Raw genomic sequence first — 23927 nt, forward strand, 5'->3', positions numbered from 1 at the left:
ATATGTCTCTCTCACATCAACATTCTCTCTCTCCTTCTCAATAGAAAAAATATCTTCAGGTGAGGATTAAAAATCAATAAAAATAAAAGCACTAACCATGTTTATCTGTATGGCTGAATAGACATTTCTCATGTTCTTTATTGTCTTCTGTATTTTTCAAATTCTTCAGAATAATTATAAATTACTATTGTAATAGAGAATTGTGTGTGTTTATTCACACGTGTGCCCAGGTGTATGTCTGAATAAAGATCAAAATTGCTCATTCTAGGTAATTGTGGAGTAACTTTCTTCTAAAAGTTTGAGCCTTTACAGACGAGTAGCTGACAGCCCTGAAGAGGCCAGAGTGCCTGAACACCAACACAACCACTGAGGAGATGGAAATTAAGGTAAAAATGACCTTTGGAAACATCACATCCAGTACGGATTGAGAATCCTGATGAACAATTTCAAATTCTTACCCTCAGACTTAGTTTTCTTCCAGTGACAGTTTGGGCCGTAAGCATGAATCCTAGGCACGTTTCTAACTTTCTGGGAAGTGGCTGGTGTCAAAAATCAGGCCGAGGCACTCACTTATCTGGTCGTGAGTGGGGAGACCAGATGCCATTTCCTGTCATTAGCATCTGGGCGTGCACATGCCTTGCAGGTGACTCAGATCCTGGGTTTAACCCCTGACTGCACTGGCAAGGGGGAACGTGCTGGGATTTAAGAGCTGCTGTGAGGGGTGTTCTCACTTAGCAGACTGCACTGCCCTGAGCCACTGGAATAAAATGGAGGTGCTTCCGATCTTTCAAGGGGGTGGCAAAAACAGCAATTTTATTTATTATTATTTAATATATATATATATATATATATATATATATATATATATTTAAAAATATATTTTATTGATTTTTTACAGAGAGGAAGGGAGAGGGACAGAGAGCTAGAAACATCAATGAGAGAGAAACATCGACCAGCTGCTTCCTGCACACCCCCTACCGGGGATGTGCCCACAACCAATGTACATGCCCTTGACCGGAATCAAACCTGGGACCTTTCAGTCCACAGACCGATGCTCTATCCACTGAGCCAAACAGGTTTTGGCTAAAAATATATATATTTTTTATTTCAGAGAGGAAGGGAGAGGAGAGAGAGATAGCCTGGATAGCTCTCATTTACTTTTGTATCAACCTTAAGCCTATCAAGGAGTATATTATGATGAAGATGGTTGATAGTAACAATAATTACATCAGCCAACATTTTTAAAGCACCACCATGCCAGGCTTTGTGCTTTATAAGTAGTATCTCATTATCATCTCAGTTTAAGAGATGAGGAAACTGAGGATGAAAGAGGTCAAGTGACTGCTCAAGGTCGCAGAGCTGACACATCCGCCCAGGCGTCACAAAGCTCACTCATTGCAGTCTGGCCCGAGAGCCCCAGCTCTAACCATCCCGGGGAGGCTGGGAAGCACACACAGGAGCCATCTGGACTGAATAAGGCCCTTCAGACGGAACCTTAATAAGAACAAGGAGTGCGTCTGGGAGCCAGACACGGACATTTTGGAGAGGCTACACACCGTCAAAGGCCTTCTATGGATACAATGACAAGAAAAGATCCACAATGGTCATCAGAAAGAACCTGTCTCCAAGGACTTCACAGCTTTTACTTTCAGAGAAATAAAATTTTAAAAAAAGATTAAAATTTTATAACTTCCCTTTGTTCCTCACACAGAGGAGGAGCCTCACTAGGTGGTTTCAGTTATAAGGATAAGAAGGGTCCTGGCCTCAAAGCAGACCCCCAGTCCTTCGGGCCGAGGCCACTCTCCGGGCACCTGGTTTCCGAACTGGCGAGTTCCTCCGGGGCGACAAGGAAAATACAGCGGGGCTGCTGCCCTCGGGTGGCTCATGCTGGCACTCACACTGTAGTTTCTACACAGGACTTACAGGGTTTAAAAGGTCTCTAATGGGCAAGACCCTGGCAGACTTAACAATCTTCCCCATCAGCTGCTTTAACCTTGAAGTTAGCTGAGACACTGAGTTACCTGACATCAGGAGATATTTCTGAGGAATAGTTTTTATTTTCAACTGCAGCAGCAACCGTTGAACCAATCACGGCACTGTTTTCTGCCCGTCGGGCAGCAAGCCTAGTACTCTGCGTAGACCATGTGGGCCATGCGTCCTCCAGACTGGGGGCTTCTACTGTCCACGTGGCTCCTGCCTACCCGGCCAGACCTCGCCTCCTTTTCTGACACTGTCTACAGCCTGAATCCCCTCACTTGGACCTCAGAAGGGGCCGCTCTAACTCCACAGTCGTGGGATCACACTTTCCTGGATTTGGGGGGGTGAGGTGATGGGGGAGGGGTCATTGCAGGCCGAGCCAACTTCTGAAAACTGGAGATAGGCTTGCTGAAGGCCACCCCTGCTCCACCCCACAGAGGCCTTTAAAATTTTTTTGATTTTTTACAGAGAGGAAGAGAGAGGGATAGAGAGCCACAAACATTGATGAGAGAGAAACATCGATCAGCTGCCTCCTGCACACCTCCTACATGGGATGTGCCAGCAACCAAGGTAGATGCCCTCGACTGGAATCAAACCTGGGACCCTTCAGTCTATAGGCCAATGCTCTAGCCACTGAGCCAAACCGGTTTCGGCTGAGGCCTTTTTTAATGCAATCAGGAGTCCAAAGACAGATTAACTGAACTTTTTTTTTTTTTTTTTTTTTTAAATTGTTAGTCTGTTTTCTGTACAGGAACCAGTGGTTCCTAGTCCTCCCACTTATTTCTAGCCCTGAACACATGCCAACCAGTGGGCGGCAGCGGGTTGCAGGCTGAGGGTGAGCTCTCTGCTGATGGTGTTCATGTGTGCCTTTCATACTTTGCCTGGCTCTGGGTTGGATCAACTCCGTTTTTATTATTTATTTGGGAGATCTCCTACATTCCCCCCTTTCCCTCCACCCCAACTCAACTCCTTGGAGTTGGCTCTACTTGAGGGTGCTGGGTTAGGAAATGGAAATGGGGATCCTCAGGGCCCTTTCCCCCCCACCCGCCCCTATCCCCCAACCTCCCGACAATCCTCCCACCCCAGCTCACCTCCTCTTCCAGCTTGATGACCCTGGCCTGGGCATTGCTCAGAGCCTGGTCCAGGATTTCAATGTGTCTCCGGTGGTCCTCGCTTGCAGTCCTCACTGCTGCTAACTCCATTTCTAACTTCTCCTTTTCCTTCAAGAATTCTTTGTCTAGAAGGGAGACAAAAACAAAACTACATCTATCAGAAAAAGTGTTCCCCTCCGGGCTCGCTGCCAGCCTACATCTGGCAAAGATTAAGGACAAGAAGCATGGAAAGAGCAGAGGGTCGAATTACTGCTTTTGCTGCCTCTTAATAGCTGTGGTGTGTGAGGCGAAGGTTTTCTCCAAAAGCACCGTTAACTCTATAGACACACTCAGTTCCCGAGACGAACAGTGGCCCCACGCTCCCCGTAACTCACTTCTGTACATTTCCTCCAAGGCTGCAGGTTCACTTTTTACCTACGATTTCATGTTATGCTTACAACCTCCCCAGTGTCCATCTTCCAAACCAGGGGTAATGGGCAGGCGGCACTAACAACAGCACTAATAGTCTCATTCACAGAACAATAAGCCGAGGTCCAGAAGTCTAAGCTCTTGGTGTGAGGCCAGACAGCAGAAGGGCGCTCCTAGCCGGGCCTCCCTTCTCTGGCTGGATCCTCCTCCCACAGGACCTGGCCCCACATGGTCCCCTTCTTCGGTTCAGGAAAGAGAAGGGCATTGCTTTGGATTTAGGGAAAGGCTTTCCTCTCCCTGACGGAGTAACGGATGGAGATGGCGTTGGCCCGTGCCCAGCACGTCCGCCCGCCCTCCTGCAGGCGTCCCACCGCCCGTCTCACTAAGCGGGCGGGGCCGATAGTGTCACGGGATCAGAATCATTTAGTGAAACATGTTCCCTGTGGCAAAGCAATACGTTTCATTCTTTAAATAAGTTAGAATGGTTAGATATGTTTTTTATAATATGGAAAAGCTTAAGTGGAATGAATGTGTGAGACTAAGGGGCTGTTTGAATAAACTACTCTGAGTCCTATCGAAGGGCAGGATGCCATCATTAAAATGAGTGAATATTAGAAACATGAGGGGGGGGGGATCACCATTATTGAAAAAAAGGTGGTTTACAAGTCCCTATGCACACTACTCCATATTTTTAGAAAGCAGCATATAAGTAAGCAGTAGCAGCAGCAGCAGCAATAGTTAGAAACTGATTTTATGTGCCCTCACTGGTTATCTCAGTCCTCCTTCAGCCCACACTGAAGCACAGGGAACCACAGCCTGCATGTGATACCAGCATGGGGCAGGGACTTCATCCATTCATGATTTCCTGCAACAGTCACACACTAATTTAACAATAGATGTCAATAGTAAGGAGTAACTGTATGGTATTAAACGCTGTGCTTAAGGAGCAGCAAATGTGACAGCAGCACATGAGGATGTCCTAAAAGGAAACTTATTTCAGGCTGCAAATACCCAGGTAACAAACACACAATCTTAGAGCGGGAAGCAATCACAGGAAACATCACCATCCAGTTGCACCCCTTTCCCTTTAAGGGTCAGAGAAGGAAAGCCCAGGAGCGAAGGCACTTGGCCCTGATGTCCCCACCCGCTGGGGCGGGGCCAGGGCCAGAATCCAGGCCTCTCATGTCCATGGCAATGAACGTCCTGCTTGCCTGCACCGCCCCTGCTTTGTGAGGTATGTCCACGGGATCCGGGTGCAATGGGACAGCCTCGGGACTGACAGAAGGAGCGAGCAGCCCTGGAAGCTACTAGTGAGTAGTGGCTGTGCTGCCTAGAAACAGTAGCATCCGCTGGAAACAAAGTGAGGTCCCAGGGACCCTGCCCAGCACAGAACAGTAGTCCTCTGGGGCTCTTTAGGCTCCACTGCGATGCCCAGCCACCCCTTTGCCTGCTTTCAGTGGCATTTGAAATGCTGCCTCTGAAACGTCCTTCCCAGTCCGAGGGACCCCACCATCCACACCCTGAGCGGCCCGGGGACCAGGGCACCTCACTCTTCCTGTGCACAGCCCCTGACATTGGAGCCCCAGCTCCCTGGGTGTGGACATCATCTCAACGGGCATGATGCCCACTGGCACAGCAGGCAGGCCTGGGAATGAACCACTGGGTCTCCAAGCTCCTACCTGCTTATCAAGATAGCCCAAGAGTTCTCTCTGCTAAAGGCAGCCAAGGACACATGGATTTTGACCAGAAGCAGTAAAATGGTAGACTGAGCCCAAGACTAGAAACCACAATCGGGGCTCCTTGCAGTTTGCAAATCAATTATCACAATCATTGCTGTGTCATAACCACAGCTGTTTACATTTCTGAATTAACAGATACCACCCCCCTCAACACATGCGGCGGGCGCGCGCGCGCGCGCGCACACACACACACACACACACACACACACACACACACGGTCTTTCCTTGATCAGCAGTATCGCATTGTGCTCAAGAGTGGACTTGGGCATCAGGAAGAACTGGATTCACATCCCGGCTCATCACTTGGCAGCTCCGAGGTGCAGTATCTGACCTCTCAGAGCCTCAGCTCCCTCATCATCAAATGGGAATGATAACACTATGTGGCAGTGCTGTGCTGACTCTGTGGGTGGCAATAGTGCATACAAAGTATGAAAGAACCTAAATATTTAACTTCATCTGTTTGGCTCATTGCTGATTCCCTGAGCCTAGAACACTGCCTGGCTCAGTAAATGTTGAATGGATAAATGACTTTCTACCATGTGTGAAGTTCATTGCCAACTGTACAATAAATGGCAACTCTTGCTTCGGTATTAGGCCTTTGTTACGCAGCTGTCCCCTCCACCTGTGCAGCCACCACGTAGCAGATAGCTGGTACAGAGCATGGACATCTGGTTTCTTTCTCCGCCCAGGCTGCTGGAACCTCAGTGTCCACTACAGGAAAAAGACATGGGAACTGAGTGAAGACTCCATTAGATCTGGAATGCTTTGTAGCCTCTGGAATTCATGGGTGAAAACACTGTCCGAGTTTGGTGACTTCAGATTTCAGACTGAAGGGTGCCATTTAGTATCCGCCGCCCTGGCTCAGAGCTCCCAATCCACTGACAGGAAGTAATAAAGTTTTAATGAAGTTTTAAAAACAACCATTTGTGACAACAGTGATAACAATAACTAAACGGCTCATGTATGTTGAATGACTGTGTCCCAAAATGGTGACATACTATTCCCTTTATGTTATTATTCCTTTAAGTTCACTGTAAGAGGTAGGCACCACTATTATTCTCATTTCTAGTTGAGGAAAAAAACGCTAAGAAAGGATAACTCACGTGCCCACAGAAGTGATGCTCACCAATAGGAGAGCCAGAACTTGCATTCTCACCTAGGCCATGTCACAAGCATGGCTCTAACCGCCTCCCCTGAACAAGTGCACAGAGATAGAGAATGGCAGGACGGAAGCAGGAAGGATAGAAGGGCTCAACTGTAACACAGCTCATTACCGCACAGATTTAAGTACGTCATGGGTCATGTCATAATTCTCAACATACAGCAATTACACCCACCTGTTTATCCACTTGCAAATATAAATTAATTTTAAGCCTCTACTGCGTAGAAACATTATAGAGTCCTGGAATAAAAGCATGGATCCAGAATCCAGCTGCCTGGGTTCAGATCCAGCTCCACTACTCATGGTTGTGTGCCTTTGGAAGCAAAAGCACTTCTTTGAGCTCATTTCCTTGCTTTGAAAGGGAGGATCACAACAGTACCTACTTCAAAATGCACACAGGAAGTGCCCAGTAGATGTCAACTATCGCAATGCTGTGGTTACTGTGGCTGTTCTGAAAAGTGTGATCATTTCTGGGACTACAGGTGAGCAGGACAGCGTGCTGAGCTCGTTTGGGTGGGAAGCGAGGCAAGGGATTGGCACGGGGTGCTATGAGAACACACAGGACATCTAACTCAGGCCGGGGCGGAGGGGGAGGGGGTGTCAAAGCAGGGAGCCCCTCAGGTGGACTACCTGTGCCTCTTCCACTCCCTGGAGACTTGGGGCTGAGGTATGTCAGAGCCACGGAAAAGGCATTTCCTGGGAGATGTCAAGCGAGAGTCCCTTGAGTGAAACCACCTCATTGGAAGGTCCTTTCAGTTTATCATGAGCTAAGGCCCTTGGGAGGGACCTCAAGAAAGACCAGCCTCACACTGGATTTTTGGTTGGGCTCCAGTGTGTATATTGAGGATTCCTAGAACAGGCAAGTTGACACAAGGGAACTCTTGCCCAGGAAGGTCTGTTTACTCAGTGGCTCTGAATTGCCCTGGACTGCGTGGAGTGAGGAGTTATTTAGCTTGATGGCTCCGGTCCCACTGACACAGAGGTGCCTGTGCATACACTGTTTGCTCTGGAAACCACAGCGATGGCACAGGCTTTGTAGCCAGGCCGACCTGGTGTGGTTCTGGCACCTTCACTCCTGGCTCACCTTGGACACACGGCTTCACCTCTATGCCTCCATCTCTTCCGATGGATCTCATAAGATCGAAGTTGCAGGATTGCTGTGAGCATTAAAAAGGACTCTCCGCAAAGCACCTACCACTGGGCTTGCCATCTAACAGCTAACGTATATTACTGGGAACTCACTACATCCCAGGCACCGTGCCCCGAACTTGACAACTGAACTTCACTTAATCCTCACAACTCCATGTGGCAGCTGAGGAAACGGAAGTGCAATGGGCTATGACACTTGCACAAGGCCAATGGCAGTTGCTGTTGTGTCTCCACCCACAGGTTAGTCTATTTGCGTGAGGAAGGAGCAGAGCGGACGGAACTGGAACTGGGCCCAGTAATCAAAGATGCTCCCTTTGTATCCTACCCTCCCCTTTGCCACGCCACAGGGCGGCTACAATCTACTTGAAGAGCCAGATCCACTTGGATGATCTTGTGGACACCAAAAGGGGTTTCTTTTCTCTGAGGTTGTGGGAGTGGGGCGTCAATGGGAAAGAATTTAATTTACTTCACTATTTAGGTTCATCCCGCCTCAAAGATAGTCCACACTCGGGAGCTCATTCTTCACGTCTGCTCGCCCTCACTCCCTCACCCCAGTCTGAGAGTCAAATGGATGAACCCAGAAAGAGACCCCTCCAGCCAAACCGAACAGAGCACTGTCCACAACGTTTAAGAGTTATCTGTTCACACGAGGCTTATGTGGTGCAAAACCACGTGGAAGGTGACATACTCATGAACTCAGCAGTGAAAAAGCAAATGTAATATTATACAAAGCTAACCCACAAGCCCCTGGCTTGGCTTTTTGATGTCTTAAAATTTTGTGGGTAGCCCTAACTGGTTTGGCCCAGTGGATAGAGCGTCGGCCTGTGGACTGAAAGGTCCCAGGTTCTATTCTGGTGGACGGCATGTATCTTGGTTGCAGGCACATCCCTAGTAGAGGGTGTGCAGGAGGCAGCTGATCAATGTTTCTATAATAACTCTCTAGCCTTCTCTCTTCCTCTCTGTGAAAAATCAATAAAATATATTTTTTAAAAATAAATAAAATGTTGTGGGTAAAGTTTCTCAGGTAAGGGACCTTGTTGTTTCTGGAAAGTGTAGGCCACTGCAGGTTGCCGAGGTTCTGCCAGGCAACTGGAGACATAGACTGTGACCGGGCGGCTGAGTAGGTCTATTAACCAACACAGGCACACTCCGGTGAGAGCTTGTCTTAGACGGCGGGGAGAGAGCACTGTTTTTAAATGGGTTTTGTAATAAGGAATATTGAAAATAGGAGTGCAAAGCAAACTGACATGCAGAGCCCTGGGAGAGAGGGAAGGAAGGGAAGGGGAGAAGCAATGTGGGGCCAGGCAGGAATGAGGTGGAGCTAAAACACACACCCCTGTCTGAACCAAAATGGACCTTCAGCTTTTATGCATTTTACATGTGGGGCTTCCAAGTAAGCTTTCTTTTAAATGAGTGTTCCGAGTTTCAGGACCACTGGATCAGACGTGACAAAAAGGAACAAAGGTTTATGGAAATGGCTCTTGTAAAAATGCAGGGGAGAAATCTCCTGGAGAGGGATCCATATGAGAAAGTGAGCCTGACGTGTGAAGGCTTATTCAGGCTTTGTTGCCCCAACGTAAGAGAAAATAGACACTTCCCCTTTTACATTGTACTGTGGCAGCAAAATCACTCTAAAAGACGAATCTGTTTTTTCAAGGCCTGCCCGAAAGGAAGCTTTTCTGATCCCTTCAAGGACAGGACTCCCCTGGATGGGAGGACCCGTACATATGCTAGAGCTTCCGGTGGGAACAGTGCTTCTCTAATCTGTATCCTAGGGCAGAGGCGAGTGAGCATGTCCCGTCCTCCCTCTCTGGGGCAATTCAGCGCTTGTCTACATCCTTCTAGCTCTGTTGGATTTGAAGAATCTGAGATAGTGGAAGTGCCTCATTTACGAAGAGATGCAACAAGTGTAAGCAATTGCTTATCAAATGAGAGGATGCTGTTGATACAAGACCAAATTCCAACTCAGTCTTTAAACTAAAAAATTTTTTTAAATGACAGTTTTCAGACACATCATTTGAAAGTAATAAGCCCAACCACCAACTCTTCTATTGACCCAACAGAGGAAAACACTTTGGTCTTCACATAGTATTTTTGTTACGTTATAAAAATTTACCTATTGTTCTTTAATATCTAGAATCCAAAGTGAATGTGTAGCACACAAAGAAATTCATCGCAGGTAAGATCTGGTAAAGTGTTTGTTTGAATATCAGTAGAAGTTGTCTTGAATATAGTAATTTTCTCTGACTTATATCCTAATGCATTTTATTTCTAAAAACTGTACTTACACATTGAGGTGTAACTGAGCTTTCGTAAAACTTCATTTCCCGCCCCCAAACATGTAGCTTGCAAACTTGCTTGACTGAATACACACACCCATTCATCCAGCTCAGCTTCCTCATGTACTGCTCAACCTTCCACTTTATTTTCTTTTTCACCTAAAATAAAGATGTCCCGTGGCTTCCATATCACTGCTGATAGCTTAATAACCAAGTGGGCAACGAGTTAATAACACCACATAAAAACAGGATGCCCAGGGCAGATAGTTCTGACTAGACACCTATTCGAGTATCAATGAGAAAACAAACCTGAAGACTTAAACTTTCCATAACCACCTCAGAGCAGGTCCTTTTCTTGCCTTCTCTTTCCTTAATGTAAAAATATATAGAACAGACACCTCTCTTTCCAGGTATGACAAAGTAAGACCTTACCAGACGATTTGGCTCATCATGCAGGAAACAACCATAAAACTTGGACATAGAACAAAGAGCAGTGGTCTGAACGCAGTGAAAAGTGAACTTGTGCAGACAGATGGTGGGAGTGCAGCTCTTGTGGAGAGGAAAGGAAGAATTCCACAGGCACGGCAGATGCTACGCCTCAACTGTGGCAATGGTTACATTTCACCACACTGCACCCTGAGAATGTGCACATTTATTTTTTATCCTATATAATAAAAGAGAAACATGTAAATTGACCGTACCACTGCTATGCTCACCAGCCAATCAGGAGTGAGTATGAAATTTAACCTGACAAAGATGGTGGGTTAATTTGCATACACAGGTGCTGGGGGGAGAACAGAGAGGGAGAGCTGGTGGTTTGGAGGGCTTGGCAGAGCGGGAGGCCGTGGGACAGACAGTGCAGGAAGGGAAAACCCAGAGTGTGCGGAGCAGCAAGAATGCTGGGAATCATAGTTCTGGTGGCAGACAGATCTCCAAGACACTAGAACAAAGTGAGCCTGGAGCAAGTTACTGTTATGGTGCGGGATGGAGGGAAAGCAAAGGTGAGAGACATAAGTAAAATCAGAGTGTCTAGGAAAAATTAAAGGGAAGATATCCTAAAACTTCCAGGAAATTTCCACCAATGAAGCAAAGAAAAAAAAAAAAGTCTCTATTATTCTGTGAGCAACAAGCCACACTAGGTTGGGGTCTCAGACAATTTGCTCATATGATTGCAAAGACAGATAGAAACTTCCAGATTGGAGAGGGCTCCCCTGAAGGCTCTCCGATTGGAGAGGGTGAACGTCGAGCTGCGGGACCCCCCATCCCCCACCCCCCCCACCCCCCGTGCATTGAGTCCCTAGTTGTATATAAGTATTTATTTTGTTGTATGTAAATATACCTAAATAAATATCTAGATATTTATAGGTATGTATTATTAATTATATTGCTAGGTTAGTTTTAAATAAGGCATTGGGGCATTACTATAATACGTACCTATAGAACTATGTTTTTAAAATGGGCCCTTTGAATGGCTTAACCTCCAAACTTGGCCCAAAGATAGAAGTTCACGCTGGGGAAGTTGTTATATGTGGATAGAAAAGCAGTTCGTTTTGGGTTGATCAGGGAGAAAGCAATATGTTGCCTGCAATTATATTTTCTCCCTTTCTAACTTCTGCAACCCCTCCCATGATCACTTTGTAACTTGCTCTGTTTCCCCCCCTCTTTTTTCTAGCAGTCTTTTGTAAGCAAAAAAACCAGTCTTTTGTAAGCAAAAAAGAAAATTGGTAACAGATGCTTATGTTTAATGGTCTAAGACCAAATTTCCTGGACTTAAAACAAACACTTTGTCCCTCAAAGTTTCGCATTCCATTAAGATATAGCTGCCTGCCCTCACTACAATTCATGAGCCCAAAATAGTTTTAAAAACAAACTGACAGAACCGACATCACAGAGTCACTCATTGCATTCTGCTGATTTTTGTCATTCAGAGAACAAAAGCTTTAATTTCATAGATATTTTGAGAAAAGTTTTTTTAAAGACTCTAAACTCTATTCTGGTCTCAGCAATTTTGTTTTTATATCTGAAGAGATATACTAGATTATCAAACAAGGCCTCTTACTATAATTGGTTCTGGTTCAAAGACAGATGTAGAAATCAGAAGGACAAATTGTGAATTCCGGTAGTTGGAACTCATCCACGAAGAAATGGGTACATTACTACAAAGTCACAGTACTGGGCTAAATAATTTGAATCCAAAGAAGACTTTTAGTGCAAAAATTATTTAACATTCACTTACTGCCCTGACACTTCTAGGGGTAAAATGTGAAATTTTTCATCACCCCCAGAGCCAACAGAGGTGATTAAGGGCAAACCATTCGATCACTCTTGGTTGCAGTTTCTTCGTCAGTGAAACATGAAGGCCACGCTCAATGAAGTCTAACACCCTGGGAGTCCACAGCTGCCACCTCGCACAGTAACACATCTTTCCACCTCCCCAGCACAGGGGTAGCTCCCCCGAAGCAGCTCAGTATGACTCTGGGCTCCGGCCTCAGAATGGCCTGAGTACAAAACCCATGTGCTCTACTCACCAGCTTGAGGACCCGGGACAAGTTACTCCACTTTTGTGTGCCTCGGCGCCCTCACCAGCTAGAGACAATGCACCCGCAGAGGCTAGCTGAGCGTTGGGCTCACAGGAAGTGCTCAATGAGTGCTGGCAGCCGTTACTGTTGTAAAATGACCACAGCAGGCCAGCCTGAACTGGAACCTAAAGGGGAGGCAAACGGGAACCACCCTGCAACTCCACCCGAGGATAAACTTTTAACCATCAGACCAACAGCCTCTGGAGAAACTGTCATTCCCCGTGGTGATTAAATGGCCTCTTGATGAGCTCAAGTTCACAGGACGCATGCACTGTAGAGGCCAGACCTGTGACCTTTAAGGAACTCCCCAACTCTGGCATTTAAGATCTGCAGACCTCATCTCACAGTAGGACACTTATGATAAGACACATGGCACTGCTGAGAGGCACCACTAAAGACCTCACTATCCAGCTGTAACTACGAACCCCAGGGCCAGTCCTGCCCAGCCCTATCTTTCATCATTAGCCAATTTTGGATCCCAAATGGGTAACTAGGGTTTGTGACTACATTTGCATATGTCTGTTTATCTAAAATGAAAATGGTATGCTCACCTGATTAGGGCTGTAGGGAAAAATGACCATGAGCCCAGCTGGTGTGGCTCAATGATTGAGCATTAACATATAAACCAGGAGGTCACGGTTCAATTCCTGGTTGCGGGTTCGATCCCCAGTAGGGGGCGTGGAGGCAGCTGATCAGTGATTCTCTCTTATCACTGATTTTTCTCTCTCTTCCTTCCTCTCTGAAATATATACACCGAGTGGCCAGATTATTATGATCTCTGAATACATAATAATCTGGCCCCTCGGGTGTGTGTGTGTGTGTGTGTGTGTGTGTGTGTGTATAATACACACACACACACACACACATATATTTTTTTAGAGGCCTGGTGCATGAATTCGTGCATGGGTGGGGTCCGGCCAGCCTGGCCAGGGGGAGAGGACATAGGTGGTTGGCCCGCCTGCCTGCAACTCCTGGTCAAGGGGAGAATTTGCATATTAGCCTTTTATTATATAGGATATATACTGAGTGCCAGCTTATTATGAGTCCAGAGATCATAATAATCTGGCCACTCATTGTATATATAAAATGACCATGAAACTCTCCCAGGAAAGAATACCAATTGTATCCCAATTTATAAATTAGGCAATTTACAAAATAAGACCTAGAGAACTTCTGCAGTTCTTTCTTTTTCATCCTCCGTATGCTCAGGTTCCTTCTTTCTCTTCCTTTCAAGATGGGAACAGGGGTCAGCCCGCTATGGCCTGCAGGCCAGGTCCACACACAGCCTGATTCCATAAATAACGTTTCACTGGAACTCGGTCCCTCCCACTTGTTTACAGACCATCTGTGGTGCTTTCGGCTACAGGGCAGAGCTGAGTGGTTGTGGCCTGAGATCACTTACCACCTGGTGCTTCACAGAAAACGTCTGCTGCCCTGTGGCCCGGAACACAGCTAGCTCACAGGAAGTAGCCCATTAATGGAATAAATAGTAATGGCTATCACCTCATTCAATACCCAACAAATATTTATGAAATGCCCCCTAAGTGCCAGGTTCTGGAAACTCATGAGATGGGACCACAAAGGTGAGGGTGTCAGACCGGGCCCCTGCCCCCTGGTGCATACAATTTAGTCAGGAAAGATAGAACAAGCACAGCCAACAGTTACTATTCACGGTTGTGCTGCGTGTTTAAAAAGGAAAAAAGGACAGGATGTTGCGGGATTAAATAAAAGGAAGATTCGGCCCTATCTCAGGACTTCCCCGAGCAACTGCCATTTCATCTGAGCTGAGACCTGGATGTGGATTTCCCGGCTCTGAACTGACAGGTTCGTTCATGAGGGCTCCCGGATGCCAAGTGAAATGGGAATGAACTCTAGTATGCTTTCCAGTCTGGGCTGACTCCATCCATGCCACTAGCTATGCAGTGCAAGGACCGGGGACTGTAATAAAGTTTAAGACACTTGACTATTCCATCTCCAATCAGGAAAGCCAAGCCAATCAATCAATCATAAGTCCTGTGCACTAGCTGGAGCCCTGATACCAACATGTGACCGGGAGACAGTTCTCTAACCAGCCCCAGGCCTTTAAGCTCAGACAACCAGCCTCACTGAGTCACACTGACTTTCACACTTGGGGAGATTTGATGGAGCATAAACAGACGCCCTGAAGCTCTGGGGCACTTCTGGCTGTCATGTGGATTTGAAGTTCCTCAGTGCTGCCTGTCAAGATTGAACAAGTGGCTTAAGCATTCACATGCTCTGCTTCCCAGATCTGTGAAGGCTTGCTGAGCCATGCCAGCATTCTCTGGGAACAGGGACCATTCCCCAACCCTGAAAACTGGCAGGTCCTTCCAGACCAGGTGAGTGCTGAAATAGATGGAGGAAGGATGTAAGGAGCAGGAAGAAGTGTTGCAGAAGAAAGGTGGTTTATAAAGTCTTCTTCACACTTGCTACCTCTGGTTCTTCCTCAGAGCTGTGCTGGCTGAGTTGGCAGATCTATCCCTCTGTTTAGAGGAAATGGAAGTTCAGGGAGATCAGGCATCTACCTTCAGGCCAGGAGCATGTCAGCGAGAGCCCAGGCCTTAGAAGATGCAGCAACTGATCCAAAATTATCTGCAAAACTGTTCACTTCATTGAACTGCACAGTCCCACTAAATGTAGGGGTCATCTGTAAAGAGGATCCGTTAACTTAAGGCAAGAAAATGTTCTTGATTTAAATGATACCACCTTGGCAGGCTCCATGGACAATTCCTTCCCCTTTGCCCAGGTAGGTCTGGGTGTCTGGCATGGTCCATGGATTGGCCAGTGTGAGCATCTGCCCCCTGCTCCAAAAACCTTTGTGTATCACAGCCAACGGTTACCTCCAACACATCTCCATCAGAGTAAAAGAGAAGTCAAGGGAGTCAGAGATCAATTGTATTTCACCAATTTTCATGAAGAGTACCTAATAGTGAAAGGTTCCCTGGATATCCTCCTACTTGGAAAAAAAAAAAAAAAAAAAAAAAAAAAAAAAAAAAAAAAAAAAAAAGGAAGGCGGGAAGAAGGCTGGCAAAGTATAATTCAAGCATTCTTAAGTTGCTTCTATTCTGATAGCAGTTTTAAAAATAATTTTTCCAAATGGCTTGAAATGACAGAATAAGTTGGGTATATCTCCCAACATGATGAGGAAATATTGAGCTAAAAAGAATGATTTTTTAAAATGTATTGTTACTGATTTCAGAGAGGAAAGGAGAGGGAGAGAGAGATAGAAACATCAACAATGAGAGGTAAGTTCTTGGGTGTCCTGGAACACAACTTGGTTTTATCCTGGAATTACACCAAACCCCATCATTCCATGAGCACAGCCTGGGATAAGAGGCTAGAACCAATGCCCATCAGATGGAACTAAATGGATTTCCCATGTTGGCCTGAACTAAGTGAGAGAATAATATCCCCCGACAAGAAGGCAGAGGATCAGCAGAGCGACATTGCTGACAGAACTACCACAAGGACACCGACTCTACTCAGGCAGCTGATCACCTGACAGCCAGGTGCTACATGCAGGTAACTCTGCTGTACCCCCAGGAAGAGATCCATTCTGTAGGAAAGTAAATAATTCAAGATGCTGATGGAGCTCTCTATGGGAACCTGTAGCACAGGGCAGGTCAACTGCTGCAAGACGACGAGAAAGGCTCTGATGGAAAAGCCCTGGACAGCATTAGTGTCCATCGGCCAAAACAAAACTTAAAAACGAAGCTGAGACTAATCCCTGGAGTGTGATCAAATCCCTGGAGGAGCAAACGTTGGCGGAACAAGGAGCTCACCCCAAATAGTACTGCACTCTAAAAATTTAACCAATGATTTCCCTGCCTTGAAAATGCAGGGCTGTATTGAAGGACCGGCAATAGAATTTCACCACCACCACTCCGCATGGATGGTCAATGTCAGATAGCTGACATTGTTGCTTGAACTGTCTTTAGTTCGTAAACACTTACCTCTCCATGTTGTTGAGATTTAAGCCAGAGAAATGAATTCAGTTTTCTAAACAGTCTTTTAAAAAAGTTGTATTTTTACATTTCTGACCTGTACAATGAATTTGCAGAAATTTTAACCCTGACCGATGGTTTCTCAAAACCCATTTGATCCTCTCATTTGCTTTTGGTGAAATTAACACAATATCCTCCCAATAATCTGGAGGCACACAGTTTATTTCATTCTGGGCAAATGTGGGCTCAGTGATTTTTGGCTACGAGAGTCACATATGCAGATATATGATGTGATCCTTCAAGTGGCCCAAGTTAAAAGTCAGAATAAACATTACTGAAATAATACCTAATAACTTTGGTATTATCTCTGGCAGACCTAGGAGGCCCAACAGCTTATGTGCTAAATTAAAACACAGAAAGCACACAGCACAAAACCTACTTAAAATTTAACATGCTTTTTTGTTCAGGCCCCCGAGTTTTAAAAATACCAACTTTGGGATGGATAAGCATGGAGACTCACTCTGGGAAGCATACAGGCCCTCCACGGCTCTGTCTTCATGGCTGTCATACTCCCTACTGGACAGCTGTCTGTTGGCAGTCTCCAGTCGATCTGTGCACAGAGAGAAAAGGATTATGAAGAAATGCATATGGATCTAAGTCATCATCAACTGAGAAATGACATGTGAGCCAAGAGCTGGGTATAAAAGGGTGCTCAGGCAGGAGCCCCAAGCTGAACAACTTTTGGGGAGGAACAATCCATTCCAAAATGTCAAAAGAAGTCTTCAGGTGCCACGCTGTGCCTCTATGCAATGGAATGCCAAGATGTGCACCCGCAGGAGGCCGCTAAGAACAGATTCCAAGAAAAACCGCTTTGCTGCCTAGGAGCAAACCTCTGATATGAAGTCCTTGCAAAGGGTTGACTCCATGGCCCCAAACTCAGCCCTAGTCTAACCCTGACCATGAGACCGCTGTTTTAGCCCATGAATGCTACCTGTATCTTGGAACAACAATTAAATAAATACAAAAAAAAAAAAAAAAAGTCAAAATGACCTAATGGATGAAGATTCTACGCAGTTAGTTCTACATTTGTTCAAACCACTTGGCAAATTCTCATTTATTCAATTAAATAATTTGGCTTAATAGGTCTTCACGGAATGTTCACGATATGCAAGATAAAAAGGTTTATAATAATAAAAAAGTTGGATCTAGAGACTATATACAAGGCAACTGAAAAATGGCTTGGCTGACTGAAAGTGAAGTTAAATTTTATGCACTAAGTCATTCTGTATGTTGGAGGTTGCCAAGACCCTGTAGCAGGTGACTCGTACTTTGGGGGAAGTATATACATATACTAGATGCCCGATGCATGAAATTCGTGCAAGAACAGGCCTTCCTTCCCCCAGCCGGCCTGCACCAGCTTCCCTATGGCTCCCTGCAGGCACCCGGGACCAGGGCTTCCCTTGTAGCCCTGGCTTCGTCTGAAGGTCACCCAGTCTAATTAGCATATTACACTTTTATTATTATAGATACACATCTATCAGCCTACCGGCCTTTATTTTTCCACCAGAGGGACACATGTTGAGTCTGTCTTCTACACTATACCAAGCAAGTGTTCAGCATGGGCTTTTACAGCATGCCACCGAATGACTCAACATGTGTGAAAAGGGCTGTGCATCTAGCACTGGTCTTTTCAAAGTTGCCACTCACATAGTCACAAGTCACAGTGAGGACTTTTCAAGCAAGAAGCAGCTGCACACCTACTTCCTCACTTAGCATATAGGCTGTCACTTCTCAGGCTCAGTGCTGAAGCCTACACCCTACAAGGCAGAAAGCAACATTTCTGTTCTATGAGAGCCCTTTCCCAGGTGGTTGGAATTTCCAGGGTTATCTCACACAGCCGGGACCTGAAGTCAGGCTGTTGGTCACACAGGGATAGAGAGAAAACACGAACGGAAGCTGACGTGCCTCGGAGGTCCCTGTTGAAGTCGTGAAGTCTTCGAATCTCGCCCTCCAGTTTGTTTCTCATCGCCTTGTCCAGTGACTCTCGCTTGGTGGTAGACTTGACCAGACTCTCATAGGCTTCCGAAATCCTCTGAAGCTCTTTTTCAAACTACAAGAAAGAAGTGACATGAAAGTGGGACTCTGACATTCCCATCGGTGCCTTAGTTACACCAACTCTTAAAAAAAAAGAAGTTTATATTGATTTCAGAGAGAGGAAGGGCGACAGAGAGAGACAGAAACATCAATGATGAGAGAGAATCATTGACCAGCTGCCTCATGCACACTCCCTACTAGGGATCGAGCCCACAACCTGGGCATATGCCCTGACTAGGAATCGAATCATAACCTCCTAATTCAACTAGTGAACCACACTGGCCCGGTCTACACTGACTCTTTGACATTCCAAGTGTGAAAGCTATATCTTCAATGCATCTCAAGTTTCATGCCTACCAAATGGCGTAATCAATTTCACCCCCACCCCCACCTGCCTTCTGAGGGCTACATTAGGATCCTGCAAATAGCAGGCTCACAACTCTGGCTGGACCATCTGATGTCACCTTGGGAAAATCTCCCTGTACCAATTCCAGAAAGGGTGAATTTAAACATAACTTAAGCCTCTTATATTTTACAACTATTAGCAATTTACAACTCTAACTAGAGGCCTGGTGGATGGATTCATGCACTGGTAGGGTCCCTCAGCCTGGCTTGCACCCTCTCGCAATCTGGGACTCCTCGAGGGATGCAGTAGTGAGAGAAGCGGCAGGTGGCCAGAGAGGAGCCTGAGCCAGGGCCTGCACCACACCACTCCCACTCATCCCGGCCAACTGTGCTTGCCACCACCGCTGCTGCTGCTAGGTAGCGCTGCAGAGGAGGTGGGAGAGGCTTGTGCCACCACAACTGTGCTTTCCAGCCATGAGCCCAGCATCTGGCCCCCACTGGTCAGCTGAGCACACTCCCGATATGGTGCGCACTGACCACAAGGAGGCAGCTCCTGTATTAAGCGTCTGTTCCCTGGGGGTCAGTGTGCGTCATTGCTACTGGCTGGTCGTCCGGTTGCTTAGGGTTTTATACATATAATTATTCCCAGTTAACATAGGGGAAAATATTAAACACAGAACAACTGAAGGACCACAACTGGAACCCAAATTTTCAGACTCCAAATACAGTGCTCATCCAGAAAACTTCCTTTCATGTTCCCATCCCCAAAGAAACATAAAACGCACTTGAGGAAATGCTGCTTTACTTATCATTTTTACTCCTTTTTCTATGAAACTATCTATAAAAAGGACTAGTGGACTTGAATCTAATTATAAACAAATGTACCACAGACAATCCCTTTGTATGAAGGAATTGAAAAATATGGGATTAAACCATTTTTTGTTGTTGCTGTTCTTTTTTTGTATTTCACTAAATCAAGAGCTGTAACTGGGAGAGCATATAATCTGTGGCATATATAAATCTATAATTGGTAGCTCTAACTGTGTTAACAGGAGTCTAACTTATTGTGAGTTTCTGAAGTAGCTATCAATAAACCACCTTTTAGTGTTGTGCGACCTAAATAAATGCAGGAGAAAGGATAAAGAGTGCCTGCAAACACAGAACCTTGAAGAACTGTTAAAAGTTGGAATCAGAGGCAAGGCAGGCAGGGTTGAGAGCACTAGTGCCCCTCATAGGACACCAAGGGACTTGCACCATGTTTCTTGGTCTCCATTGGAGAGCTATGTCACCAGGAGGCAGGCACCCCAATTGCCCTCGTCAAAAGTCCCTGCTGAGGTTCCTATAAACAAAACACGTCCTAACAGGTGTCTATTGTACACTCACTGTGTGTCTGGGTGCCAAGGATACCTGGTCTTAGGAACTCAATGTCTAGAGTTGGCTGCACCCAGACACATCCACTTCAGTAAAGCAAAGTCATAAGGGGTGTGGTGGTGTAATGCAATGACGGAGCCGGGAGACAAGGTCATTTTGCAGGGCTGAGAGGAGTTTCTTTAGATAAGATTTCAGGGAAGATGCCATTGAAAATGAGTCTTGAGTGATGAATAGGGATTTTGCCAAGCGGAAAAGAAAAGGCCAAAGGGCATTGGCATTCTAGGCAGAAGATGGGACCTGAGCCAAGGCCTTGCCATGAAAGTGCATGTCTCTGTGCTGGGAGCCAGGGCCAAGTGGGAGGACTTTATGGGCCAGGGAAAATTATGGGAGGACACCTCCCATATAAGCATAAGGGCAGCATGGTCTTACCTGAGGTTTTACAGAAATAAACTCAGGATGGGATTGGAGAGTGGGGGTGGGGAGAAAAGGTAGGAGAAAAGAAGTCCAAGGAAGAAGCTAATGTAAACAGCTCAATGACCAACGACAAAGTGTGAACTAGGGTAACTACAAGGGCAGATTCCAAAGACTTTGAGGAGTAGAATCAACAGGTCTCAGTGATGGTCTGAACTGGAAGGGAGAAAGATATCAAAGACAGCACAGACATTCATTGCTTAGAAGACAGAACAATAAGATTGACCGAGATCAATGGTTGATTGTAAGAGCAACCGGTTTAGCAAAGAAAGAAAACCAATCCAGTGCCGGAGTTACTGTGTCTGGGGAGCCAGCAGAACATCTTGGCGAAGATTTCCCCTTAGCAGGAGGAGATACAGGTGGGAAAGTAAGGAAAGGAGCTATGTCATGTGCAGAAGACATGAAATCAGACAGTGGAGACCACTCAGGGAGAGCAACAGCAGATGAGAGGGCCACCCACGGGGAGCATCAACACTGCAGGAGTAAGGGCGGCAGAGGAACCAGCGGGAGAGGCTGAAGCCAGTGATGCCATGAGCCGGGAAGTCAAAACTTAAAGGAGAGAAAATGTGGTTAGTGCCCCAGGAAGCTACAATAGAGCCACGATACATCCGAGGAGAGGATAGGGAAAGGCTGGGAGCTGCAGGGTTTCTTTAGTGGCAGCTGACCAGGGCAGCAGAGTCGAGAAAACTAGGGCTCCTATCGGTACTATGTTATTTTCTCCAAGGCCTCCTAATACCAGAGTTGATACTTCCATGGTCCTTTCATTTCCATAAGGCCTGTTTTTCCTAAAGGGATTATGACTGTCAGTAATGCGACAGCAGACAGAACAGCATGTCCTGAATCCTGTTTGTAGCTCTATCACAAATCATGTTCTTTCTTTTAAATGTATCTTGTTTTCAAAAGAGATGGCTCCAAAATACCACCGCTGCTATGCTAGTTCTAGTTCAGAATAAGATACTTCCTGTGAGAATTGTCAGCTGCCACAATGGAGACAGATTAGTCTCCTTCATGGTAGTCATAAAGGACAGAACGATGACCATAGGTAGGAAGTTAAAATGATGCAGATTTTGATTCAACATAAGAATTTCGTAACTACATTTTCCAGGAGTGCACTATGCCCAGGAGTGAGCTTCTCACCCCTGGAAGCATTCAAGTAAAATAAATAAATAAATAAATAAATAACCTCCTTTCAGGACATGACGCAAGGATTCCTAAGGGGTGGAAAATTGGACTAGAACCATTCTCAGAATTCCAAGTCCAAAGCTCTCTGAGTTCTAATTGTGCACGCCTTCAGAACAAGAACCTCACCTTCTTCTTCAAATCCCTCGTGTTGAAAGCATCTTAAGCCCTCCCTGACGTTTGTTAAAGATGAAGACAAGGCTGGACAGACTGACTTTGACATAATAACCAACTGGGCCAGGTCGGAGCCTGAGCATGGTCTTACGAAGAGAACGCGGGGTTTGCTTCACAGCTCCATCCTCCCTTCTGGCCCAGATGTCGGCAAGCTCTTAGGCCAGGGGCCTTCAACTCACAGAGAAGCACTCATTGTCCCAGAAACAGAGCCACCAGCAGACTGGAAAGCCCTGGCGCCATGAAGCCAATAGGCTGACAAGGGCCCTGAGGAAATCCCAGCCATGCCAAGCTCTGGGTCCTGGCTTTCCCCTGAGCACCTTCCTATGCACAGCTCAGGGACCCACAGGGCCCAGGGAAGGTCTACTGTCCAAGTCCCGGATTGCCCGGTCGGACAACTGAGCAGTGAGGCCGAGCCGAGGGGAGGCCTGGGACAGGGACAACCTTGGGCACACAGGCGTGGAATGCTGAGTCCCAGGCTGCCCAGGCAGAGCCAGCACTGCTGAGCTGACAGGAGGGGGGCTTCACAGCAGCAGGCCCGGGGTCACCATCGATGCCTCACATGCCATCCTGCCCTGTCCCTCCAAATGTCCGTCGCCCTGTTGGCTTCTGAGGCCAACCCACTGGACAAAACACAGAGTGGTCCTGCTGGGAGTGCTGTCCACTGATTCTGTGTCAGGGAAACTGGGAGGAAAGCGAAGCACATGAGTGAGTAAAAGGAAACACTGAGAACAACCTCCCTTCCTGAGGGTCCTCAGCCCCTCATTCCAACACCAACAGGGAAAATCGCCACGTCCTGCCTCTGGAAGTGGCCTCCCCGTCTGGGCTGTGCGCTGGCGTCTCTGAGCTCGGTCGTTCTTTCCTGCCATGTTCCCGGCACAGCGTGCACGGGCTAAGCCTGCAATCAAACCTTCTTCTGTTTTCGGTTCAGCCCTCCCACTGAATCTCTCTGAGCACGCCCAGTGCGCGAGGATCCAGCCCGGATGTTATTGCTGGCACAGGGCAGGCAGCACATCCTACAGTAAGCGCAGTGGCTCCACCCCGAAGTGACAGTCCCCATCACTGAGAAGCAAAGTCGTCACCTGACAGTCCCCTTCCCAGACCTGAGGCCTGAGCAGCGGCTGAGAGACAACTGAACAGTGAGGCAGAGCCGAGGGAGGCCTGGGGCAGGACGAGCTGGGCACGCAGCCAGCCGGGGAATGCTGTCAGAACTCAACCAGCTCCTCTGGCTCGTGGTCCTAAGTTGTCGAGAACGGCTACACAACTAGTGATGGGCACGGCCAGTGTTTGTTAAAACTTGAGCTTTTAAATTGACATATGAGCCTTTCCAGTCTGATGTGTGGTAGGTCAATGAAAGGTTATACCTATAGAACTATTTATGGTTGTCAAGGGACTGAAGGAGTTTTGGGTTCCAGAAGGCAAACAGCTTCTACTTTTCTCCTTTTCCAGAAGTCATCGAAATCCTTTTGGTCACCAAGTTTAAGAATCATCCCCTGTGCAAGGAATTGAGTCACTGGGAGATGAATTTTGTTTTTCAAAATAGAAATGTAAGCCCTAGACAGGTAGCTCAATTGGTTAGAGCGTGGTCCAGATACACTAAGGTTGTGGATACGATCCTCGGTCAGGGCACATGTAAGGATCAACCAAATGAATGCAACCACAAAACTGATGTTCCTATGTCTCTACCTTTCTCTCCCCCCACTCACACCTTCCTCTCTCTCTCTAAAAAATAAATTTAAAAAAATAGAAATGTGCATCAAAATCAAGAAAGAAATGCTTGTTACAAGTCAATAAAGTACATATTAATAAACAAGTCACTGGAGCATATCAAAACCTCCCAATCTCTGCCGCCTCCTGAAACTGTAAAAACACCCATGTGAAAAGACTCAGAACCAAACCCTGCCCTCAGGTGGGTCTGCGTGGCGTCT

General features: G+C 46.5%; 1 protein-coding gene across 4 annotated transcripts in view; it reads right to left on the reverse strand.

Annotated features, from left to right (window-relative positions):
- Window positions 1-23927, reverse strand: part of AMOTL1 (angiomotin like 1) — a 124841-nt gene that overhangs the window by 15396 nt on the left and 85518 nt on the right. For all 4 annotated transcript variants that reach the window (XM_084895371.1, XM_084895374.1, XM_084895372.1 and 1 more), the window contains 3 exons: window positions 18334-18478; window positions 16889-16978; window positions 3069-3214 (listed from right to left, as the gene is read on the reverse strand). In XM_084895371.1, coding sequence (XP_084751497.1) covers window positions 3069-3214; window positions 16889-16978; window positions 18334-18478 — 381 coding nt within the window. The remainder of the gene's footprint in view (window positions 1-3068; window positions 3215-16888; window positions 16979-18333; window positions 18479-23927) is intronic.

Source organism: Pipistrellus hanaki, assembly GCF_964339955.1.
Source record: "Pipistrellus hanaki genome assembly, chromosome: 9".
NCBI lineage: Eukaryota > Metazoa > Chordata > Mammalia > Chiroptera > Vespertilionidae > Pipistrellus > Pipistrellus hanaki.